Genomic DNA, 21576 nt, shown 5'->3' with positions numbered 1-21576 from the left:
CTAAGAAAAATATCCAAATTAGTAAAAAGAAGGTGCTTTTGTCGTGCGGCGGGCGGGGAAGCTTGGTCTGTCGATTTGCTAACATGCGGTCCCACGTGTTAGTGATGTATCAAGCCGATGCGCGTTCCTCGTGAGGCAGAACAATGGCAGAAGCAACACGTGGTTTTCTTGAAGAAGATGATGGAGAAGTGGATTCAGGGAAGAGTGAAATGATGGTTGCTTTGTCCGTCCAACTTATATTGCGGGCAAGGTGCAGTATTGTGATTTGACGTCTCATTGCTCATTATTACTGCAGCGCTACGACCGGGGTGCATCCCCCTGCTGTTTTGCACTATTATTTGGTGCATGACACGTAGACCCGGATGCTAGATGTCCCACATCTCGGTGAAAGGAAGTACAACATTTATGAAAGCGAGCGTCTCCACTCTTACGACGGAGGAGTACAAGACACGGTAGCCCACTTAACTGTAACTTGTAATGTAGTACTGCGTTGTAATCTTGTACCACTTGGTTTTGCTGCTTCGCGTGATCCATCAATACAAACCCCGATTAAAAAAGACGAGGGCGGGTCTTTTCCTGCAAGGTAGGCAGGGGAGTTTGGTGTAGTCGGTTCGACAGATAAAGTAAGAGAAAGTTGTGATGAAATGCTTCAATGTGTATTGGGCCCTTTCTTTCTTTCCTTTTTGAAGTGGGCCCTTTTCAGATCACTACTAGATGATACTAGCCCGCACGTTGAGTATATTTCAATGCAATTTTAATGTACATGCCACGTGAATACTAATTGAAGTACTAACAATATGTTCCGGCCCGCCGCTTAACACGCACTGGCAAGGTATATCAGTAACATGTGCGACTGCAAGTGAGGAAATCGACGATGGGCCAAGCTGAGAAACTCACTCGCTTATCGCGCGGAAAAGCCCCGTCCTAGCGTTCTCAATTGTTATTTGTATCTATCGGTCGTGTCAAGGAGCAAAACCAAATGTTACAACTTACAAGTTCAAACTGAAAAAACCTGCCGCATTCGCGTCGCACCTCACACGGTCGGTCCGGCACACCGCTCAAGCTAGGGAACGTATGTTGTCTTGCATTTTCACTCACATATGGGATCATTGTTGAGCAAACCGACTATCGGCAAACCCTCACCCCGCCCCCGTGTGTCAGTTGAGTTAGAGCAACGAGGAGGGAGAAGACCTAGTTGTAGCACGGGCTGTAATAAATTTGGTGTCAGATGAGACTCGTACTGGTTTGTACTCTACCACTGTACTACTCCTACTACTCTACACTATTAATATGCGGTCATCCAACCCTGTCCGAAAGAAAAGACCGCACACACCGATTATTTGTTGATATTTAAATTTGTTTTCACACAGCAAAATATCCCTGAAAACAACAACACACAACAAAATTTCACAACGAATGAGAGATATGAATGTGTTGGGCGGGGTGGGGCTGGAAGTTATTGAGGACATAAGGAGAAAACTTTTGCAGGCTAGGATTCGGCATAAAGATATTTCTATTCGAAACGCAGAGGCTGCTTTTTTTTTGTTGCGAAATGCAGAGCCTTGGGTTTTGGCGTCAAACCGAAAATTTTGCATTTTTTTATCATTTATTCTCAAATAAGGCGCACCGGACGTCGCGCAGCCGCACCAGCCTCGTGTGGTTGTCTGGTGGCGGCGTGTGCGATAGGCGATAGCACAGTGATACTCTCATTTACCATTTGCAGCTCAAGCTTTCAACATTTGCCTACAAGGTGTGTTCGTCCCTGGCAGTAAATTCGTCAATATACATTACAAAATAAAGCATCTTTGTACGGAAATGCACTCCCAAGTGATGAGGTAGAATGGTGGTCGAGCACACATCCTGTGCGGCTGAAGCCGGGACGTCGGCGGTGCCAGCAAACCATGGGCATTGGAGCGCCATGGCGAATAAGTAATTTTACCGGTGGCGGGAGGTACCGTCACAACATCCTCCGTCCGCCTAGTTTCGTCAAAATTCGTGCACTCTGTCAGAGTATATACTACAGCTCTTATACTATCTAAATACGATTAGCACACACTGACACATCTGACCATATACATGCATGCCATGCAGCTTTGTCAGGAGAGAGAGGCTGACGGGGCATGCATGATTCTCTCTCCCCACATAAATGACATGCATTTTATTTCGTTCATATATTTTGAATGATTGATATATTTCAAAGCGAATGTCTATTTTTGAAATTTTCTATATACTTGAGATCATGTTGACAAGACCTCTTGAATAAGATCAATGTTGGATATATTTGAACTACTTTTAATTTATATATTTCAATTTTCTTTGGCATCACTTTCATAAAACATAAGATTGTTTTGCTATTCCAAAAAAGTGTTTGCTCCTGTTTTGCAAATTTCAAAATAATAATTTCACCTTTTGTAAACATTGGTTTCACTTATTTTAAGACACATATTTTACTTGTTTTAGAAAAAAATCACTCATTTGAGAAAGCATATTTCACCTTTTCTGAAATTAACTGTTTTTACGCATTTCATCTATTTCAAATATAGCTGATTTTACTCATCGGAAGAAAATGATGTCACTCATTTAAGAAAAATAATTTCACTCGGTTGAGAAAACATATCTCACTCAGTTGAGAGAACATATTTTCACACATTAGAAAACACAGATTTTAGTCGTTTCAAAATACTAGTTTCACTAATTTCTGAAAGTCGATTTCAATCATTAAAAAAACTATTTTCTTTATGTTCAAAAAATCAATTTCACTCATCTGAAGAAACATATTTCACTCAATGAAGAAAATGATTTCACTCAGTTGTGAAAACATATTTCTCTCAGTTGAGAAAACATATTTTGAAAGAAATATTGAAACATATTTCACTCAGCAGAAATATCAGTTTCACACATTGAAAAAGTCGTTTCACACCAAAAAGACATATTTCACTTTTTTCAAATAACTCATTTCACTCATTTCAGAAAACACATTACAGTCGCTCAATTGAAATATTATATTTCACTTGTTTCAAAAAACTGATTACACTCATTACAAAAGATAGATTTCATTAGTTTCAAAAAAACACATCATAGTTACTCCATTGAAGAAACAGTTTCATAAGCTGGAATATGAAACTCAAAAAGAAAACTATATTTAGAAAAGTGGTTTCAATGGTTTCAATATAAAACTGATTTCATTCATTTCAAAAGAACTCACTTCACTCATTTCATTATACTTATTTCATTCGTTACCAAAATGTTTTGAAATAATCAGTTTGACATGTTTGAACAAACTAGTTTCAGAAAACTGATTTCACTTATTTCAAAAAATATTTTCACTAGTTTCAAAATCGGTTCCAATTATTTTGAATAAGAAATTTGAAATACATGAAATTTGAATTTTGATATGATTAAAATAGAAAAACTTAAACTAGTTTAAATATATTCAAAGTTGGTCTTGTTCTATAGATCACATGTTCAGGAATTTGAATATATAAAATATTTCAATTATAGAAAATTAGTGTGAGAGATATTGTACATCTAAAATTTTAAACAAAGATAAAATGAATGGATTTGTGTGTGAGAGAGAGGAGAGATGCTGCATGCATGCATGTGTACCGTTCCTGTTAAAAGGTACTGCATCATTCTGACATTGATTAGAGTTAAATCAGAAATACAAGAGATATTTTACAATGAATACTTTCATATACACATACACATGGTCTCACAACTTTAGATGTGGCAGCACCTCATTGGTGGGGAGATCACCGGTTGCTCCCGGCTCCAGTAAAAAACACTTTGCGAGCGCCATGGCCGCTGGCGGACGCTCGCCGGGGTCCCACGTGAGGAGCCCCTCTAAAACCTCGGACCCGTCGCGCGACAGGCGCTCCTCGGGGAACAGCTCACGAAGCCGGCTGCCGCCTCGGCGGGTCAGCAGCTTCTGCCCCGCGGCGGCGAGCGGCGTGGATGCCATACACGTGCCGCCGAGCACGCGGAAGATTCTCAGGAGCTGGTCGGTCGCGCTGTGGCCACGGAACAATGGCTCGCCGGCGAGCAGCTCCGCCATGACGCAGCCGAGCGACCAGGCGTCCACGAGCTCGTCGTAGTCCGGCTTCCCCAGGAGTCTCTCGGGAGCCATGTACCAGAGCGTGCCGGCCTGGCCGCGCGGCGGCGTCGCGCTCAACATGGAAATGGCCATCCCGAGACCGTATATCTTTACCACGCTCTCGCCGCCGACGAGGATGTTCCCGGGCTTAATGTACCGGTGGACGATACCACGCTCGTGCATCCCCCGGCCCCGCTCAGGAGCTGCCGATGTGGCGCGTCTCCTCGTCCACGAAAGGCCGGCGGCGACCACGCAGAACGTGGCCAAGGCTCGGGCCGACGTGCTCCAGGACGAGTGAGGCTGCACTGCCCGGTCCCGCGCGATGCCGTGCAAGCCGACGACGGAGGCATTGCCGCGACACGCCGCGAGGTAGTGCGCTTCGCGCAGCACTGCGCGGTGGAGCGCGTGGGCGGTGGCACGGCGCCTCCTCTTGCGGCTGCCGTCGTCGGGTGAGCGGATGAGGCATTTGAGGGCGACGTCCGCGCCTTGACGACGACGCCGAAGCCGCCCTTCCCCAGCACGCGCGTCAGCTTGTGGTGCTCCCGATGCGCCGCCTCTTGCGGGAGCCGGCGGCGTGGTCGTCGATCATGGCGCCAATGGCGGCTTCAGCACCGGCGATTCGCGAGACGGTGGCCATGGGGTTCCCGCCCCCTCTGCTGGTGCGTGTCGGAGAGCAAGCGAGGGGAGTACATGCCAAGTTTTCGTGGCGCGCGCGCAACGCGTGGAGCGCGTTTGCCGCGGTTCAGTTGGATTCCGAATTCGATCGGGAGTGGCGCTCTGCTCGCCTCCGACTGGAGTACGGCCACCGCCTCGGCGGGAGATATAAGCTCCATTGGGGGCCTCGTGGTAGGCGATCGCCATCTTCCTTCCCAATTTCTCCATCCAGTCCTCCCCACCTCTCCATCCAATCCAATCCAAGATCGATCAGGAGCTCGCGGAAAAGGCGCCGCCATGGCCGGGCAGATGCTCCGTCGGTGGGAGAGCTTCTACGGCGCCTTCGACCCCGTGGACGCCGCCATCGAGGCCGCCGACCCAGACCAATTCTCACGCCACGTGTTCCGGTGCGCGAGGGGAGACCTGCTGGGACGGCTCTGCAGCGCCGCCGACGACGACCAGGCGGAGCGTATCTGCGGGATTCTCGACGACATGATGGCAGAGTCTCTCGAGACGCTGAGGCTGGTTCCATCATCAACGCCGGAGGCGCCCGTCTCCACGGAGCTCGCCGAGTCTGTGCGCGCGCTGCGGGAGCACGGCTCGGAGCGCGTCCGCCTCCTCGCGCGCGGCATCGTGAGCGGGTGGGAGGCCTCCGTCCAGGACCAGGACGACGGCGCCAAGGTCACACCAGCCACGCCCATGAAGAAGCCGCCGCAGCCCAAGGCGATCGTCGGCCAGCAGCAGCAGCGTGTCTCCGCCGACCGTGACGCAAAGACGAAGCGACCTCCCAAGATCAAGCGGTTGGCGGAAATCATCAAAAAGGCGTCAGATCCGGCCGCCAGCTTCGTCGACGGTGACCGTGCCGGGTTCTGCTCGGAGGAGAAGATGGAAGCCGCGAAGCGCAAGCTCCGCCAGGGTTACCAGGAAGCAGAGGACGCCAAACGGCGGCGCAAGACGCAGTTGGTGCAGGCGCCCAAGATGATGCAGCCAATCAGGCGGTGCACCAGCTCCATGGTCAACAAGACCTTCGGGGTCAGCACGCAGCTTCACGTGTAGTGTGGCTCTCGTCAAGAAAATAGCTGATCCAGAACTAGTGCCCCGGGGGAAATACACTTTGATTTCTGGTTGTATTTGCATTTTATATGATGATTTTTTTATTTTTAAATAAAAAGTCAAAATAGGTAAGAACTATTTTCACAAAACACTTGACTTACTTTTGCACTGATACATAAATGCCGATGAAAAAAAACAAAAGTTGACCTCACAGCAAAAAAACAAAATTTATTTGCTATTATAGGTCACTATTCACACTATTTTAGCCAAAAATTTGTCTTTTTTAAAAGAAGTCAAAAGGATATTTTTTTTCATGGATTTTATTTCTCACGAGTACAATAGAAGGTCAAGTTTATTTCAAAAATATTTTCAGTAATTTTTGACTTTTTGTTGAATTACTAATTTTTTTCCCATATAGGGTGCATATGTCCCCATAGACCAAAAGTTCCCCTCCAGTGCCCTGGTCACTTTTATGTAGTATATCCTTCTTCTCGAAGACTCGAACATGGCATACTGCAATGCAGTTGCTTGTAGTTGTAGCTCGTATGCATGTTCTGTACTCGATCGAAAGAAGTTGACGAATTGAAAGCGAGATTTAGTGCTACAAATCTGGTAATGTAGTGTTATCACAAATTAGTTTTAAAATCCTTGAAGTTGGGTGTGTGGATTTCTCAGTTGATGGGACAAAAAAATATAGAAGAAACGAAAAGATATGGAGGCTGCACTATGGCCAATCTGTGTTTTCGCTGTACCCGGAGTCGAAGTCGCGGCGGATGACGAGGGTGTGCCGCTCTTTGTCAGCTAGCAAAGCCCAGTCGGGTGCGCACGAACGCTGCGGCCCGGCCGAGCACGGCATGCAGCTCGGGAGGGAGGATGTCCCGCGCCATGCCACGCGCCAGCATCACGTAGCCGGGAGTAAATAGCATAAAACTACTAATTTACAGGCTAGGGTTACAAAAAACTACCACTTTTTAATTTTTCTTAGAAAGCTACCGAACGCGCGGTCCGCTGTTTCAAAAAACCCAAACCTGCGGTGACTAGCGTTTTAACCGTTTTCCTGACGGATTGGGCCCATCTGTCAGCCCACGTGGCCACGCGCGCTCACGGCGCGGCCGTTAGCCGACCGGCCCGGTCGGAACCAAAGTGGGCGGTCGGGCCACACACTCTCTCACTCCCCCTCCTCTCCCCCGCGGTGACCTAGGTGGGCGATGGCGGCGGCGCAGCCAAATGTCGTCGGCGGCGAGCTATTGAGGCAAGGCGGCACCGGCCAGGAGGGCGGTGGACACTCAGAGGTGGACAAATGGCTAGGCAGCTCGAGCTTCCCGGCGCAGCGGTCGCAGCAGCCATCACCGCCCGCAGCTCATGTGGATCCGGCGAGCTCAGATCCGGAAGTCCGCGCGGCTAGGGCAATGGCGAAGCGCATCCACACTGATCCAGGAGGCGGCCACCATTGGGCGTCGTCCTTTGGTGGAGTGAGGTAAGCACTGGTCAATGTTTCTGGGTCCTTTAGTTAAAATTTCCGTGTGCTTTAGTTCAAATTAGAACTAGGGTTAGTAATTGTTTGTTCTTGGCATGCTACTGTATTTTATTGGTTAAGTCAGTGTAGAAGAAAGTGCATTTGGTTAGTTCATTTGGTCAGTGCATAGATGTTCTTGATATCTGAAGAAAGTTCAGTAATGTTCAGTGACTTAAAAAATAATTGTTTGTCAATTTAATCCTACAGCTTAGATGATGAGATTTGGGACTTGAGGCTACATTTTCAAGGAATAGATAATATGGAGAAAAAGTATTCAGTTTCCTCAGATATCAGTTATCTGACCATATTAGCATTGGTTGAGTTGGAGGGCTATGGCATGGATGCATTTCTGACTTATGTAAAGGAAGAGGGAAAGGGGCTGGAGGGTGTGGATGCCCTGGATACTGAGGAGGCATTAGAGGAAATGCTTGACTTATTTGTTGATAAGAAGGTACTGAACATCAGTGTCAGAAAAGCTACTGATCCAAGCCCAGCTGATGAGGAACAGATCCCCATTGATCATGTTGGTGAACCTGTTGTTTACAGAGTTTCACAAGAAGGTGTTCTGTACCCTGCCTCTAATGCTAGCTTGCCATCTTAAACCCCTAATGAGCCCTACATGAACACACAGCAAAGCAGCAATTTGAACAAGGGGAAAACAGTTGTGGAAGAAGAAGATGTAGAAGAAGAAGCAGATGAAGAAGAAGAAGATGTACCAGAGGAAGAAGATGAAGTTGAAGATGACAAATCATCTTCAGATTTTGAGTTCTTTAGGGGTGATTACAAAGGGGAGAAAATTTCTTACAAAGCTTGGTGTAGGGGTGAAGATGAGGCTGGCACTGATACTGCAGAGCACTATTGTGCAGCTAACTCGGAACCTTCTGAGTTTTGGGAGGAAAAACCAATAGTTTCTGAAGACGACGAAGTAGTGGATCCTGCTGCTGTAACTACAAAAGCAGCCAAAAAGCTTAAGCCAGTTAGAAAACCTGGCCCAACTAGCAAGTCTCACAGTGAGCCTGAGCATAACAAGTTTGAAGATTATGTCCCTGAAGCTGATGAGTACTGTTTTCCAGGTGATTTTGGCATAAGTGATGAAGAGGATGCACCAAGGCTGCCATCTGGAAGAAAGAGTAGGAAGAAGTAGAAGAAGGAGAGGAGATGGTATGATCCAAAAAGGCCTGATGCACATGAGCAATTTTCAATGCATTTGTGCTTTGAAAATGTAGTTGAGTTCAGAGAAGCACTTAGAAATTTTCATGTGAGGACTCTTAGGAATTTTGAGTATCACAGGAATGAACCAACTAGGGTTATTGCTTGGTGCTCTGAGAGAAAACATGGTTGTGAGTTTTACATAGTTGCCTCCAAGATAGCTCATGAGGCAACTTTCAGTATCAAGAAGATGAACCTAGATCACACTTGTGGAGCAAGTGGAGAGAACACAAAGGTGACAGTCAGTTGGGTTGCTAAGGTTTGTGAGGATACAGTCAGATCCAACCCTGGAGCTGGTGTTGACACAATTATGTCATACACAAAGAAGAAGTTTGGTGTGCATGTGCCTAAAAGCTTGGCATATAGGGCAAGGAAGCAAGCAGTTGAGGTTGTGCAAGGAGATCACAAACTCCAGTATCACAGAATAAGGGACTACCTGCAGTGTGTGCTAGATACTAACCCTGGCAGTAGGTGCATAGTAACAACACATGAGGACCCACTTAACCCAGCTCCTACCCCAAGGTTTCACTATAAGTTTTACTGCTTGTTTGCATGCAAGGAGGGTTTTCTGAATGGATGCAGGCCATTTATAGGTAAGTATTCAGAAATTTATATGATTTTTAAACATTGATGTACTTAGGCACTCATGTTATCATGTTAGCAGGTCTGGATGGTTGCTTCATCAAGCTAAGCACTGGTCAGCAGATATTGGCAGCTACAGGGAGGGATGGCAACAATAACATCTTCCCAATAGCTTTTGGTGTTGTTGATAAGGAAGAGACAGACAGTTGGACATGGTTTCTCACACAGTTGAGAACAGTCATTGGAACTGGCAATAAGTTTGGCAAATACACAATTATGTCTGACAGGCAGAAGGTATTTTTCTGAACCTAGTCTTTACATTTGCCTTTACATTTGCCATGAGTAAAAATTTATTCAGTAGTAACACTTAAGATTACACTACATTGAACAGGGATTGTTGAATGCAATAGATGATGTATTCCCTGACTCTCCACAAAGGTTTTGTCTTAGACATATTTATGCCAATTTTCAATCTGCTGGTTTCAGAGGAGAGGAACTTAAGAAACATTTATATCAGGCTGCCTATTCCTTTACCAAACATGGACATGATTTAGGCATGGAGAATTTGAAAAAAGAAAGTTTAGAAGCTTGGCAGTGGTTGTCACAGATACCAGAGCATACATGGGCTAGGTATAAAATGGACACTGTGTGCAAAACAGACCTGTTAGTAAACAACCTTAGTGAGGTTTTCAATAGAATGATATTGGATGTTAGGAACAAACCAATCAGGACTATGTTAGAGGGCATAAGAACAAAGCTGATGATTAAGTTTCAGAAGATCAGAGAGAAGACAGAGACATGCAGATGGGAAATCACACCTACTTATTCAGAGATTTTAGAAGAGGGGAAGAAGTGGGCTAAATATTGTGAAGCATACATGGCAGGGCCAGGCATATGGCAGGTCACTAGTAGCTCTGAAAACACATATTGTGTTAATTTGAACAATGAGACCTGTGACTGTAGGAGGTGGGACATGACAGCTGTCCCCTGTAGTCATGCCATTGCTGCAATGCAGAAAGTGAAGATACACCCTGAAGACTATGTTTCTGCTTTCTTCAAGAAACCCATGTATTGTGAAACATATAAGCACATAATATTCCCTGTGCCAGGTCCTGACCATTGGCCTCATACACCTGGTGATGATATTTCTCCCCCTGTTTTTAGAGAAAAGAAAGGTAAAAAACAAACTGCCAGGAGGAAAGGCCTGTTTGAGGTGCCAGCTAAAAAGGATACTTCTAGGATTCGTACAGTGACATGCAGCAACTGCAAGAAGCAAGGGCACAGGATCAACAATTGTGGTGTCCCTTTGAAACCTAAGTTCCAGATGAGGCTGAACAAGCACCAGGTATGTCCATTCATTCCATTGTTACATTCATTGCATTGTTACATTCATTTCATTTGTAGGAAAATAGTTCTAACTAATATTGTTGTGTAGGAAAATAGAGCAAACTACTCTGAGGCTGGTTCTTCAATGGCTGCAACTGCACAAAGGCCACCAAGGGTACCTGCTGCCTCTGCACCTGCACCAACTCCTCCTCCAATAACAAGTGTCAACACAGATAGCTTCTAGGTCAAGGAAAAGGGCAGCTCCAGCTACAACAGCAGTACCACCACCTCTCAAGAAGAGCAGGCCCAACACCTCTTCTTCAACACTAGTACCACCTCCCAAGAAGAAGAACACAACTATTTCTGGCAATGGATCAAGGTCTTCTCCAGCAAAGAACACAAGGTCATCAAGGTCTTCTCCAGCAAAGAACACCAGGTCAGCTGCTGCCAATAGAGCTGGCAATGGATCTTTCATTGCTCCTAGACAATCTACTACAAGTGCTGTGCAGGATGGGTCAAAGAGGGTCAGGAAGCCATCTGGGAGGCTGAAAGATTAGTTTTATTCAAGTGGTAACTAGCTGAAGTGGTTGAACTCCTCTGTTATCCTAGGTTATGTATGCAAGTGCACTGTTTGATTTGGTTTGTCATAACACTGCCTCACTAAGTACTTGATACTGCACTGTTTGAGTTGGTTTGTAATATGGTACTTTATGTGGATTCTGCACTTGTCTGCAACTTCAATTCATCTGCAACTTTTATCTATATGTGGATTCAACACTTGATAAATTGATGGTGCTGCTGACCAAGTGCATTATAAGATACTGAGATATACATAACTGACCAAATGCATACATTTATTCAGAAACATCCAAATGTTACATAGATAGAAAGATAGTCTCATAGATTACATCCAAATCTCACAAATACTACCAAAACTCTCTCTCAAATTGACTTACAGATAGCTAGAAAGATAGATAGCAAGATAGATAGATAGGTATATAGATGGATGAGATGAGATTGACATATCAGTAATAGCGCTCAAAGAAACGGACCCACTTGGCCCTAGTTGCTGGATGAGGAGCCATGACTGCCCTCATCCTTGCCCACCTAATGATCTCCATGAATGACCTTCCCCTGCCGCCAGTGAAAAGCAGCTCTAATTCTTCATCATTGCACTTCTCCAGTACCTTGTCGGAGAGTCGGCGGTTGAACTCCTCTTGCTGCTCATCCTGGGCCGCCTCTAGTGCCCTCTGCCTGCGCCTCCTCCTCCTCCTCTGTGCTGCTGCTGTCCTAACCTCCACAGCCTCCCCCTCTTCCTCTGTGACATCTCCCATGTCAGGATCCATCTGTGGTTTTCTTTTGGGTGGCGGCTGGTGGAGTAACTAGGAAAGGTTGGGGGTGGGGAGGGGTTTATATTGACAGATGGATGGGGTTGGGTTTAGTAGGCCTAGGGTTGCATTTGGTCAAAGACTAGTGGGCCACTAAGCCCAATTACCCACAGAAATAATATTAGTAGGCTAACAAATAACATATAAAAGATATAAGATCAAGTTGAACACTTAATAGCACACATTCTACATTTCCACAACTTAGTAGCATAAGAGATCCATTTCCACTACTTAATAGCATAGGAGATCCATTACAACACTTAATACCATAGGTGATCCATTACAACTTAACAACATAGGAAATAAGGTTCTTGCACTAGGTTAAACTTCACATTCCCCCAAAATGTACACCCATAATCACTTGCAGTCATGCCAGGCCACATCCTTATATAAAGGCCTTTGGATGTACTTACTTCACCAACATATCACAACAAGTTCAAGACTCAAGGATGGCCTTGATTTGCTCTAACTTCTCCTTGCTGCCATACCCTTCTTTCAGCAGCTCAGCAACAACAAGCTCAAGCTTTGCCTTCTCCTTCTTAAGAACATCTCTGTCAACTTCAACAGCCTTCATAGCCTTCCTGGTGTTCTTGATGATATCAGCTTGGCTCTGCAAAATGCACCTCTGTTCTTTTGCAAGTTTGAGCTTTTCCATCTGCACCTCCAACATAGCTTTCTCCTCTACCTCCTTCTTCTTATTCTCAAGTTATTCCTCCTCCACTTGTTTCTGGTACACCTTCTTGTCCACCCTACCATCCTGCCAATCAAACATCTTGGATACATCGTCAACAAGCTTGGTGTACTCAATGCAAAGCTTGTCATTTTCAGTCCTAAGCTTGGCCAACTCCCTTTCATGTTCACTCTTAAGCCTGGCCAACTCCTTCTCAAACTTCTGCTTGTCCTGTACCCTTCCAAAGTTCTGCTCATGGAACATCTCCCATAGCTTGCACAGACATCTCTGAAGAACAGTTGGCCAAGGCCCATCAACCCGCTCTACAACACCACAATTCACACCATTTTCCTGCATTTATAAATGTGATAAGTTATTACAAATGGACTAGGAGCTTATTTCAGTTCCATGATTAACTTGTATAGACTTCATAATTTCTAACAATGAATAACATAAATGAGATATGATAAGTTATTACATATGTGACTGTCATATCAAACAAAGTGCTGCATCATATCAAACATCAGTGAACATACATAGCAGAAAAGTTTATTGGCATCTAACCTGGACTGGGCAGCCATAGAAACGCCTTCCTGTTACACGCCCTTCAAAAGCAACACGCTTAATAGGCCTCAGTTGGTGCAGAATGCACTTGGGATGAGCAAGCTCAAGTTGGCCACAGAAAAGGGGCTCCACAGTGGTGTCTGGTTCCTCCTGCAACCATAATAACCAACAAACACTGGTTCCAATCTCCACTCAATACCAGAATCAACAAGCACTGTTCTTTAAACTTGATCACTAAAAAATCTCCAAATCAGCATGAACCCTAACACTGTACAGAGATGAACCCTAGGTTACCTCAATCCTACGATAAAACCCCACCCTCACTAATCAAGAACAGTATCACACACACAACAACAACACTACACTCAGCAACATCCATGGCTGTAGCCTAGGGCTACTAGCACCTAACCCTAACCCTAACCCTAGGTGGCAAAGAACTTACCATAAGTCCCATGTCCATGCTGACAACCTCGCACTCCTCCTCCGAGCTGGTTTCCTCGTCGTTCCAGGAAGGCATTGCGGCAAGGAGGTCGCCTCGAAGACGGCGAGCGGCGGCGAGCTCGTACTGGAGCAGGGGAGTGAGAGCAGGGGAGTGAGCGAGCGAGCACGAGAGAGTGTGCGAGCGGGTGCGCCCGACCGACCGAGCGGGTATATTTACCCCAGTTCCGACCGGGCCGGTCGGCTAACGGCCGTTAACGGCCGCGCCGTGAGCGCGCGTGGCCACGTGGGCTGACAGATGGGCCTGGTCCGTCAGGAAACGGGTTAAATCGCTAGTCACCGCGGGTTTGGGTTTTTGGAAACAGCGGACCGCGCGTTCGGTAGCTTTCTGAGAAAAAAATAAAAAGTGGTAGTTTTTTGGAACCCTAGCCTGTAAACTAGTAGTTTTATGCTATTTACTCCGTAGCCGGCCACCGAGGCTACCGTGCCCAGCGCTTTCTTGCGGGCGTCCAACACCCTAAGTGGCAAGCTTTTCATGGCTAACTCGCTACGATATATACCAACAACAGTCCCCTCACAGACGGTGCCGATGTGTGTGTTTGAATGTTGATAATGTTCCGCTATATTTATAGCTAGAGAGAAGGCGTGGTGAGCATACTGAACAACGTTTCCGTGAGTTTTTTTCTTCTAATTTTTCGATAAAGGGTGGACTTTATTAACTCAAAATGGAGCATCAAGAGGATACAAACACAATGAGCACACCCCGGCCTCTGCATAGCTAGGACGCACGCACACAAAAACACGCCGGTAAATAGCTAAGTCATATAAGACCAAAGCTATACGTAGGCGAGAAAAAAATAAAAAAATGCCCCAAAGCGATCAGATCAACGATCGGCAAACTATAACAATGACCATATCTGCACCGACCATCTCATGACACCATGCGGACGATGAGATTCTTCAACAGCAACGCCTTCAGAAAGGGAGGGACACTCAAATGTCAGCGTCACCGGATCCAGCCACCCAAAGCTAGAATCTAGGCTTTCACCCTGAATAATCAGTCCGAGCATTCCGAACAATGCCTTCAACAAGTAACGATGTAAAACATCGCCATTGCTAGGTATACCAAAATTGGGTCAGACCTAGGCTTTCACCCCGGAGGTCGAGACCGGGTGCTCAAGTAGCACCATCATCGAAGTCATTCAGGTGTTGTCGCCACCACTTTTCCAGAATCCTAGCAGCTATCATCGCCGCACAACCATCCCTCTGCATCAAGACTCCAGCCATAGTTTGCATCTCGCCACCGAAGTCAACCACCTGATCTGTAGAGGTGAAACTCACACAAAGATCTTTCAATGGCGACCGCAATCAGCGAGGAAAGTAGCCAGGACCATGGGCTGCAACTAGTCGGTGGCCGTCATCTGCACGCACATGCACATCTCAAGCGGCCGTCTGTGTGCGTAAGCCAGTTAGAAAACCTGGCCCAACTAGCAAGTCTCACAATGAGCCTGAGCACAACATGTTTGAAGATTATGTCCCTGAAGCTGATGAGTACTGTTTTCCAGGTGATTTTGGCATAAGTGATGAAGAGGATGCACCAAGGCTGCCATCTAGAAGAAAGAGTAGGAAGAAGCAGAAGAAGGAGAGGAGATGGTATGATCCAAAAAGGCCTGATGCACATGAGCAGTTTTCAATGCATTTGTGCTTTGAAAATGTAGTTGAGTTCAGAGAAGCACTTAGAAATTTTCATATGAGGACTCTTAGGAATTTTAAGTATCACAGAAATGAACCAACTAGGGTTATTGCTTGGTGCTCTGAGAGAAAACATGGTTGTGAGTTTTACATAGTTGCCTCCAAGATAGCTCATGAGGCAACTTTCAGTATCAAGAAGATGAACCTAGATCACACTTGTGGAGCAAGTGGAGAGAACACAAAGGTGACAGTCAGTTGGGTTGCTAAGGTTTGTGAGGATACAGTCAGATCCAACCCTGGAGCTGGTGTTGACACAATTATGTCATACACAAAGAAGAAGTTTGGTGTGCATGAGCCTAAAAGCTTGGCATAGAGGGCAAGGAAGCAAGCAGTTGAGGTTGTGCAAGGAGATCACAAACTCCAGTATCACAGAATAAGGGACTACCTGCAGTGTGTGCTAGATACTAACCCTGGCAGTAGGTGCATAGTAACAACACATGAGGACCCACTTAACCCAGCTCCTACCCCAAGGTTTCACTATATGTTTTACTGCTTGTTTGCATGCAAGGAGGGTTTTCTGAATGGATGCAGGCCATTTATAGGTAAGTATTCAGAAATTTATATGATTTTTAAACATTGATGTACTTAGGCACTCATGTTATCATGTTAGCAGGTCTGGATGGTTGCTTCATCAAGCTAAGCACTGGTCAGCAGATATTGGCAGCTATAGGGAGGGATGGCAACAATAACATCTTCCCAATAGCTTTTGGTGTTGTTGATAAGGAAGAGACAGACAGTTGGACATGGTTGCTCACACAGTTGAGAACAGTCATTGGAACTGGCAATAAGTTTGGCAAATACACAATTATGTCTGACAGGCAGAAGGTATTTTTCTGAACCTAGTCTTTACATTTGCCTTCACATTTGCCATGAGTAAAAATTTATTCAGTAGTAACACTTAAGATTACACTACATTTAACAGGGATTGTTGAATGCAATAGATGATGTATTCCCTGACTCTCCACAAAGGTTTTGTCTTAGACATATTTATGCCAATTTTCAATCTGCTGGTTTCAGAGGAGAGGAACTTAAGAAACATTTATATCAGGCTGCCTATTCCTTTACCAAACATGGACATGATTTAGGCATGGAGAATTTGAAAAAAGAAAGTTTAGAAGCTTGGCAGTGGTTGTCACAGATACCAGAGCATACATGGGCTAGGTATAAAATGGACACTGTGTGCAAAACAGACCTGTTAGTAAACAACCTTAGTGAGGTTTTCAATAGAATGATATTGGATGTTAGGAACAAACCAATCAGGACTATGTTAGAGGGCATAAGAACAAAGCTGATGATTAAGTTTCAAAAGATCAGAGAGAAGACAGAGACATGCAGATGGGAAATCACACCTACTTATTCAGAGATTTTAGAAGAGGGGAAGAAGTGGGCTAAATATTGTGAAGCATACATGGCAGGGCCAGGCATATGGCAGGTCACTAGTAGCTCTGAAAACACATATTGTGTTAATTTGAACAATGAGACCTGTGACTGTAGGAGGTGGGACATGACAGCTGTCCCCTATAGTCATGCCATTGCTGCAATGCAGAAAGTGAAGATACACCCTGAAGACTATGTTTCTGCTTTCTTCAAGAAACCCATGTATTGTGAAATATATAAGCACATAATATTCCCTGTGCCAGGTCCTGACCATTGGCGTCATACACCTGGTGATGATATTTCTCCTCCTGTTTTTAGAGAAAAGAAAGGTAAAAAACAAACTGCCAGGAGGAAAGGCCTGTTTGAGGTGCCAGCTAAAAAGGATACTTCTAGGATTGGTACAGTGACATGTAGCAACTGCAAGAAGCAAGGGCACAGGATCAACAATTGTGGTGTCCCTTTGAAACCTAAGTTCCAAATGAGGCTGAACAAGCACCAGATATGTCCATTCATTCCATTGTTACATTCATTGCATTGTTACATTCATTTCATTTGTAGGAAAATAGTTCTAACTACTATTGTTGTGTAGGGAAATAGAGCAAACTACTCTGAGGCTGGTTCTTCAATGGCTGCAACTGCACAAAGGCCACCAAGGGTACCTGCTGCCTCTGCACCTGCACCAACTCCTCCTCCAATAACAAGTGTGTCAACACAGACAGCTTCTAGGTCAAGGAAAAGGACAGATCCAGCTACAAGAGCAGTACCACCACCTCTCAAGAAGAGCAGGCCCAACACCTCTTCTTCAACACTAGTACCACCTCCCAAGAAGAAGAACACAACTATTTCTGGCAATGGATCAAGGTCTTCTCCAGCAAAGAACACAAGGTCATCAAGGTCTTCTCCAGCAAAGAACACCAGGTCAGCTGCTGCCAATAGAGCTGGCAATGGATCTTTCATTGCTCCTAGACAATCTGCTACAAGTGCTGTGCAGGATGGGTCAAAGAGGGTCAGGAAGCCATCTGGGAGGCTGAAAGATTACTTTTATGCCAGTGGTAACTAGCTGAAGTGGTTGAACTCCTCTGTTATCCTAGGTTATGTATGCAAGTGCACTGTTTGATTTGGTTTGTCATAACACTGCCTCACTAAGTACTTGATACTGCACTGTTTGAGTTGGTTTGTAATATGGTACTTTATGTGGATTCTGCACTTGTCTGCAACTTCAATTCATCTGCAACTTTTATCTATATGTGGATTCAACACTTGATAAATTGATGGTGCTGCTGACCAAGTGCATTATAAGATACTGAGATATACATAACTGACCAAATGCATACATTTATTCAGAAACATCCAAATGTTACATAGATAGAAAGATAGTCTCATAGATTACATCCAAATCTCACAAATACTACCAAAACTCTCTCTCAAATTGACTTACAGATAGCTAGAAAGATAGATAGCAAGATAGATAGATAGGTATATAGATGGATGAGATGAGATTGACATATCAGTCATAGCGCTCAAAGAAACGGACCCACTTGGCCCTAGTTGCTGGATGAGGAGCCATGACTGCCCTCATCCTTGCCCACCTAATGATCTCCATGAATGACCTTCCCCTGCCGCCAGTGAAAACCAGCTCTAGTTCTTCATCATTGCACTTCTCCAGTACCTTGTCGGAGAGTCGGCGGTTGAACTCCTCTTGCTGCTCATCCTGGGCCGCCTCTAGTGCCCTCTGCCTGCGCCTCCTCCTCCTCTGTGCTGCTGCTGCTGTCCTAACCTCCACAGCCTCCCCCTCTTCCTCTGTGACATCTCCCATGTCAGGATCCATCTGTGGTTTTCTTTTGGGTGGCGGCTGGTGGAGTAACTGGGAAAGGGTGGGGGTGGGGAGGGGTTTATATTGACAGATGGATGGGGTTGGGTTTAGTAGGCCTAGGGTTGCATTTGGTCAAAGACTAGTGGGCCACTAAGCCCAATTACCCACAGAAATAATATTAGTAGGCTAACAAATAACATATAAAAGATATAAGATCAAGTTGAACACTTAATAGCACACATTCTACATTTCCACAACTTAGTAGCATAAGAGATCCATTTCCACTACTTAATAGCATAGGAGATCCATTACAACACTTAATACCATAGGTGATCCATTACAACTTAACAACATAGGAAATAAGGTTCTTGCACTAGGTTAAACTTCACATTCCCCCAAAATGTACACCCATAATCACTTGCAGTCATGCCAGGCCACATCCTTATATAAAGGCCTTTGGATGTACTTACTTCACCAACATATCACAACAAGTTCAAGACTCAAGGATGGCCTTGATTTGCTCTAACTTCTCCTTGCTGCCATACCCTTCTTTCAGCAGCTCAGCAACAAAAAGCTCAAGCTTTGCCTTCTCCTTCTTAAGAACATCTCTGTCAACTTTAACAGCCTTCATAGCCTTCCTGGTGTTCTTGATGATATCAGCTTGGCTCTGCAAAATGCACCTCTGCTCTTTTGCAAGTTTGAGCTTTTCCATCTGCACCTCCAACATAGCTTTCTCCTCTAGCTCCTTCTTCTTATTCTCAAGTTCTTCCTCCTCCACTTGTTTCTGGTACACCTTCTTGTCCACCCTACCATCCTGCCAATCAAACATCTTGGATACATCATCAACAAGCTTGGTGTACTCAATGCAAAGCTTGTCATTTTCAGTCCTAAGCTTGGCCAACTCCCTTTCATGTTCACTCTTAAGCCTGGCCAACTCCTTCTCAAACTTCTACTTGTCCTGTACCCTTCCAAAGTTCTGCTCATTGAACATCTCCCATAGCTTGCACAGACATCTCTGAAGAACAGTTGGCCAAGGCCCATCAACCCGCTCTACAACACCACAATTCACACCATTTTCCTGCATTTATAAATGTGATAAGTTATTACAAATGGACTAGGAGCTTATTTCAGTTCCATGATTAACTTGTATAGACTTCATAATTTCTAACAATGAATAACATAAATGAAATATGATAAGTTATTACATATGTGACTGTCATATCAAACAAAGTGCTGCATCATATCAAACATCAGTGAACATACATAGCAGAAAAGTTTATTGGCATCTAACCTGGACTGGGCAGCCATAGAAACGCCTTCCTGTTACAGGCCCTTCAAAAGCAACACGCTTAATAGGCCTCAGTTGGTGCAGAATGCACTTGGGATGAGCAAGCTCAAGTTGGCCACGGAAAAGGGGCTCCACAGTGGTGTCTGGTTCCTCCTGCAACCATAATAACCAACAAACACTGGTTTCAATCTCCACTCAATACCAGAATCAACAAGCACTGTTCTTTAAACCTGATCACTAAAAAATCTCCAAATCAGCATGAACCCTAACACTGTACAGAGATGAACCCTAGGTTACCTCAATCCTACAATCAAACCCCACCCTCACTAATCAAGAACAGTATCACACACACAACAACAACACTACACTCAGCAACATCCATGGCTGTAGCCTAGGGCTACTAGCACCTAACCCTAACCCTAACCCTAGGTGGCAAAGAACTTACCATAAGTCCCATGTCCATGCTGACAACCTCGCACTCCTCCTCCGAGCTGGTTTCCACGTCGTTCCAGGAAGGCATTGCGGCAAGGAGGTCACCTCGAAGACGGCGAGCGGCGGCGAGCTCGTACTGGAGCAGGGGAGTGAGAGCAGGGGAGTGAGCGAGCGAGCACGAGAGAGTGTGCGAGCGGGTGCGCCCGACCGACCGAGCGGGTATATTTACCCCAGTTCCGACCGGGCCGGTCGGCTAACGGCCGTTAACGGCCGCGCCGTGAGCGCGCGTGGCCACGTGGGCTGACAGATGGGCCTGGTCCGTCAGGAAACGGGTTAAATCGCTAGTCACCGCGGGTTTGGGTTTTTGGAAACAGCGGACCGCGCGTTCGGTAGCTTTCTGAGAAAAATTAAAAAGTGGTAGTTTTTTGGAACCCTAGCCTGTAAACTAGTAGTTTTATGCTATTTACTACGTAGCCGGCCACCGAGGCTACCGTGCCCAGCGCTTTCTTGCGGGCGTCCAACACCCTCAGTGGCAAGCTTTTCATGGCTAACTCGCTACGATATATACCAACAACAGTCCCCTCACAGACGGTGCCGATGTGTGTGTTTGAATGTTGATAATGTTCCGCTATATTTATAGCTAGAGAGAAGGCGTGGTGAGCATACCGAACAACGTTTCCGTGAGTTTTTTTCTTCTAATTTTTCGATAAATGGTGGACTTTATTAACTCAAAATGGAGCATCAAGAGGATACAAACACAATGAGCACACCCCCGGCCTCTGCATAGCTAGGACGCACGCACACAAAAACACGCCGGTAAATAGCTAAGTCATATAAGACCAAAGCTATACGTAGGCGAGAAAAAAAATAAAAAAAATGCCCCAAAGCGATCAGATCAACGATCGGCAAACTATAACAATGACCATATCTGCACCGACCATCTCATGACACCATGCGGACGATGAGATTCTTCAACAGCAACGCCTTCAGAAAGGGAGCGACACTCAAATGTCACCGTCACCGGATCCAGCCACCCAAAGCTAGAATCTAGGCTTTCACCCTAAAGAATCAGTCCGAGCATTGCGAACAATGCCTTCAACAAGGTAATGATGTAAAACATCGCCATTGCTAGGTATACCAAAATTGGGTCAGACCTAGGCTTTCACCTCGGAGCTCGAGACCGGGTGCTCAAGTAGCACCATCATCGAAGTCATTCAGGTGTTGTCGCCACCACTTTTCCACAATCCTAGTAGCTATCATCGCCGCACAACCATCCCTCTGCATCAAGACTCCATCCATAGTTTGCATCTCGCCACCGAAGTCAACCACCTGATCTGTAGAGATGAAACTCACACAAAGATCTTTCAATGGCGACCGCAATCAGCGAGGCAAGTAGCCAGGACCATGGGCTGCAACTAGTC

General features: G+C 45.5%; 1 protein-coding gene across 1 annotated transcript; it reads right to left on the bottom strand.

The window, feature by feature from the left end:
• Nucleotides 1-1362: 1362 nt before the first annotated feature.
• On the bottom strand, nucleotides 1363-4255 carry LOC109738111 (putative cyclin-dependent kinase F-2). The gene is made up of 3 exons (XM_020297204.2): nucleotides 3814-4255; nucleotides 1812-1918; nucleotides 1363-1380 (listed from the first exon to the last, which is right to left on the bottom strand). Exons 1-3 carry the CDS (start codon nucleotides 4184-4186, stop codon nucleotides 1363-1365), a joined length of 498 nt encoding a protein of 165 aa, XP_020152793.2. The 5' UTR covers nucleotides 4187-4255.
• Nucleotides 4256-21576: the final 17321 nt, after the last annotated feature.

The sequence above is a fragment of the Aegilops tauschii genome, chromosome 7, assembly GCF_002575655.3.
Source record: "Aegilops tauschii subsp. strangulata cultivar AL8/78 chromosome 7, Aet v6.0, whole genome shotgun sequence".
Lineage (NCBI taxonomy): Eukaryota > Viridiplantae > Streptophyta > Magnoliopsida > Poales > Poaceae > Aegilops > Aegilops tauschii.
Note: the sequence above shows the minus strand (reverse complement) of the source record. Positions and strands in the feature narration are given on the sequence as shown.

What these genes read in the sequence shown, in the direction of transcription:
- LOC109738111 (XM_020297204.2), bottom strand. Translation starts at nt 4,186, where the DNA reads ATGGCCATTTCCATGTTGAGCGCGACGCCGCCGCGCGGCCAGGCCGGC. An exon ending in CACGTGGGACCCCGGCGAGC is followed by an intron (nt 1,919 to 3,813) that starts GTCCGCCAGCGG and finishes CTTATTCGCCAT; the next exon opens with GGCGCTCCAATGCCCATGGT.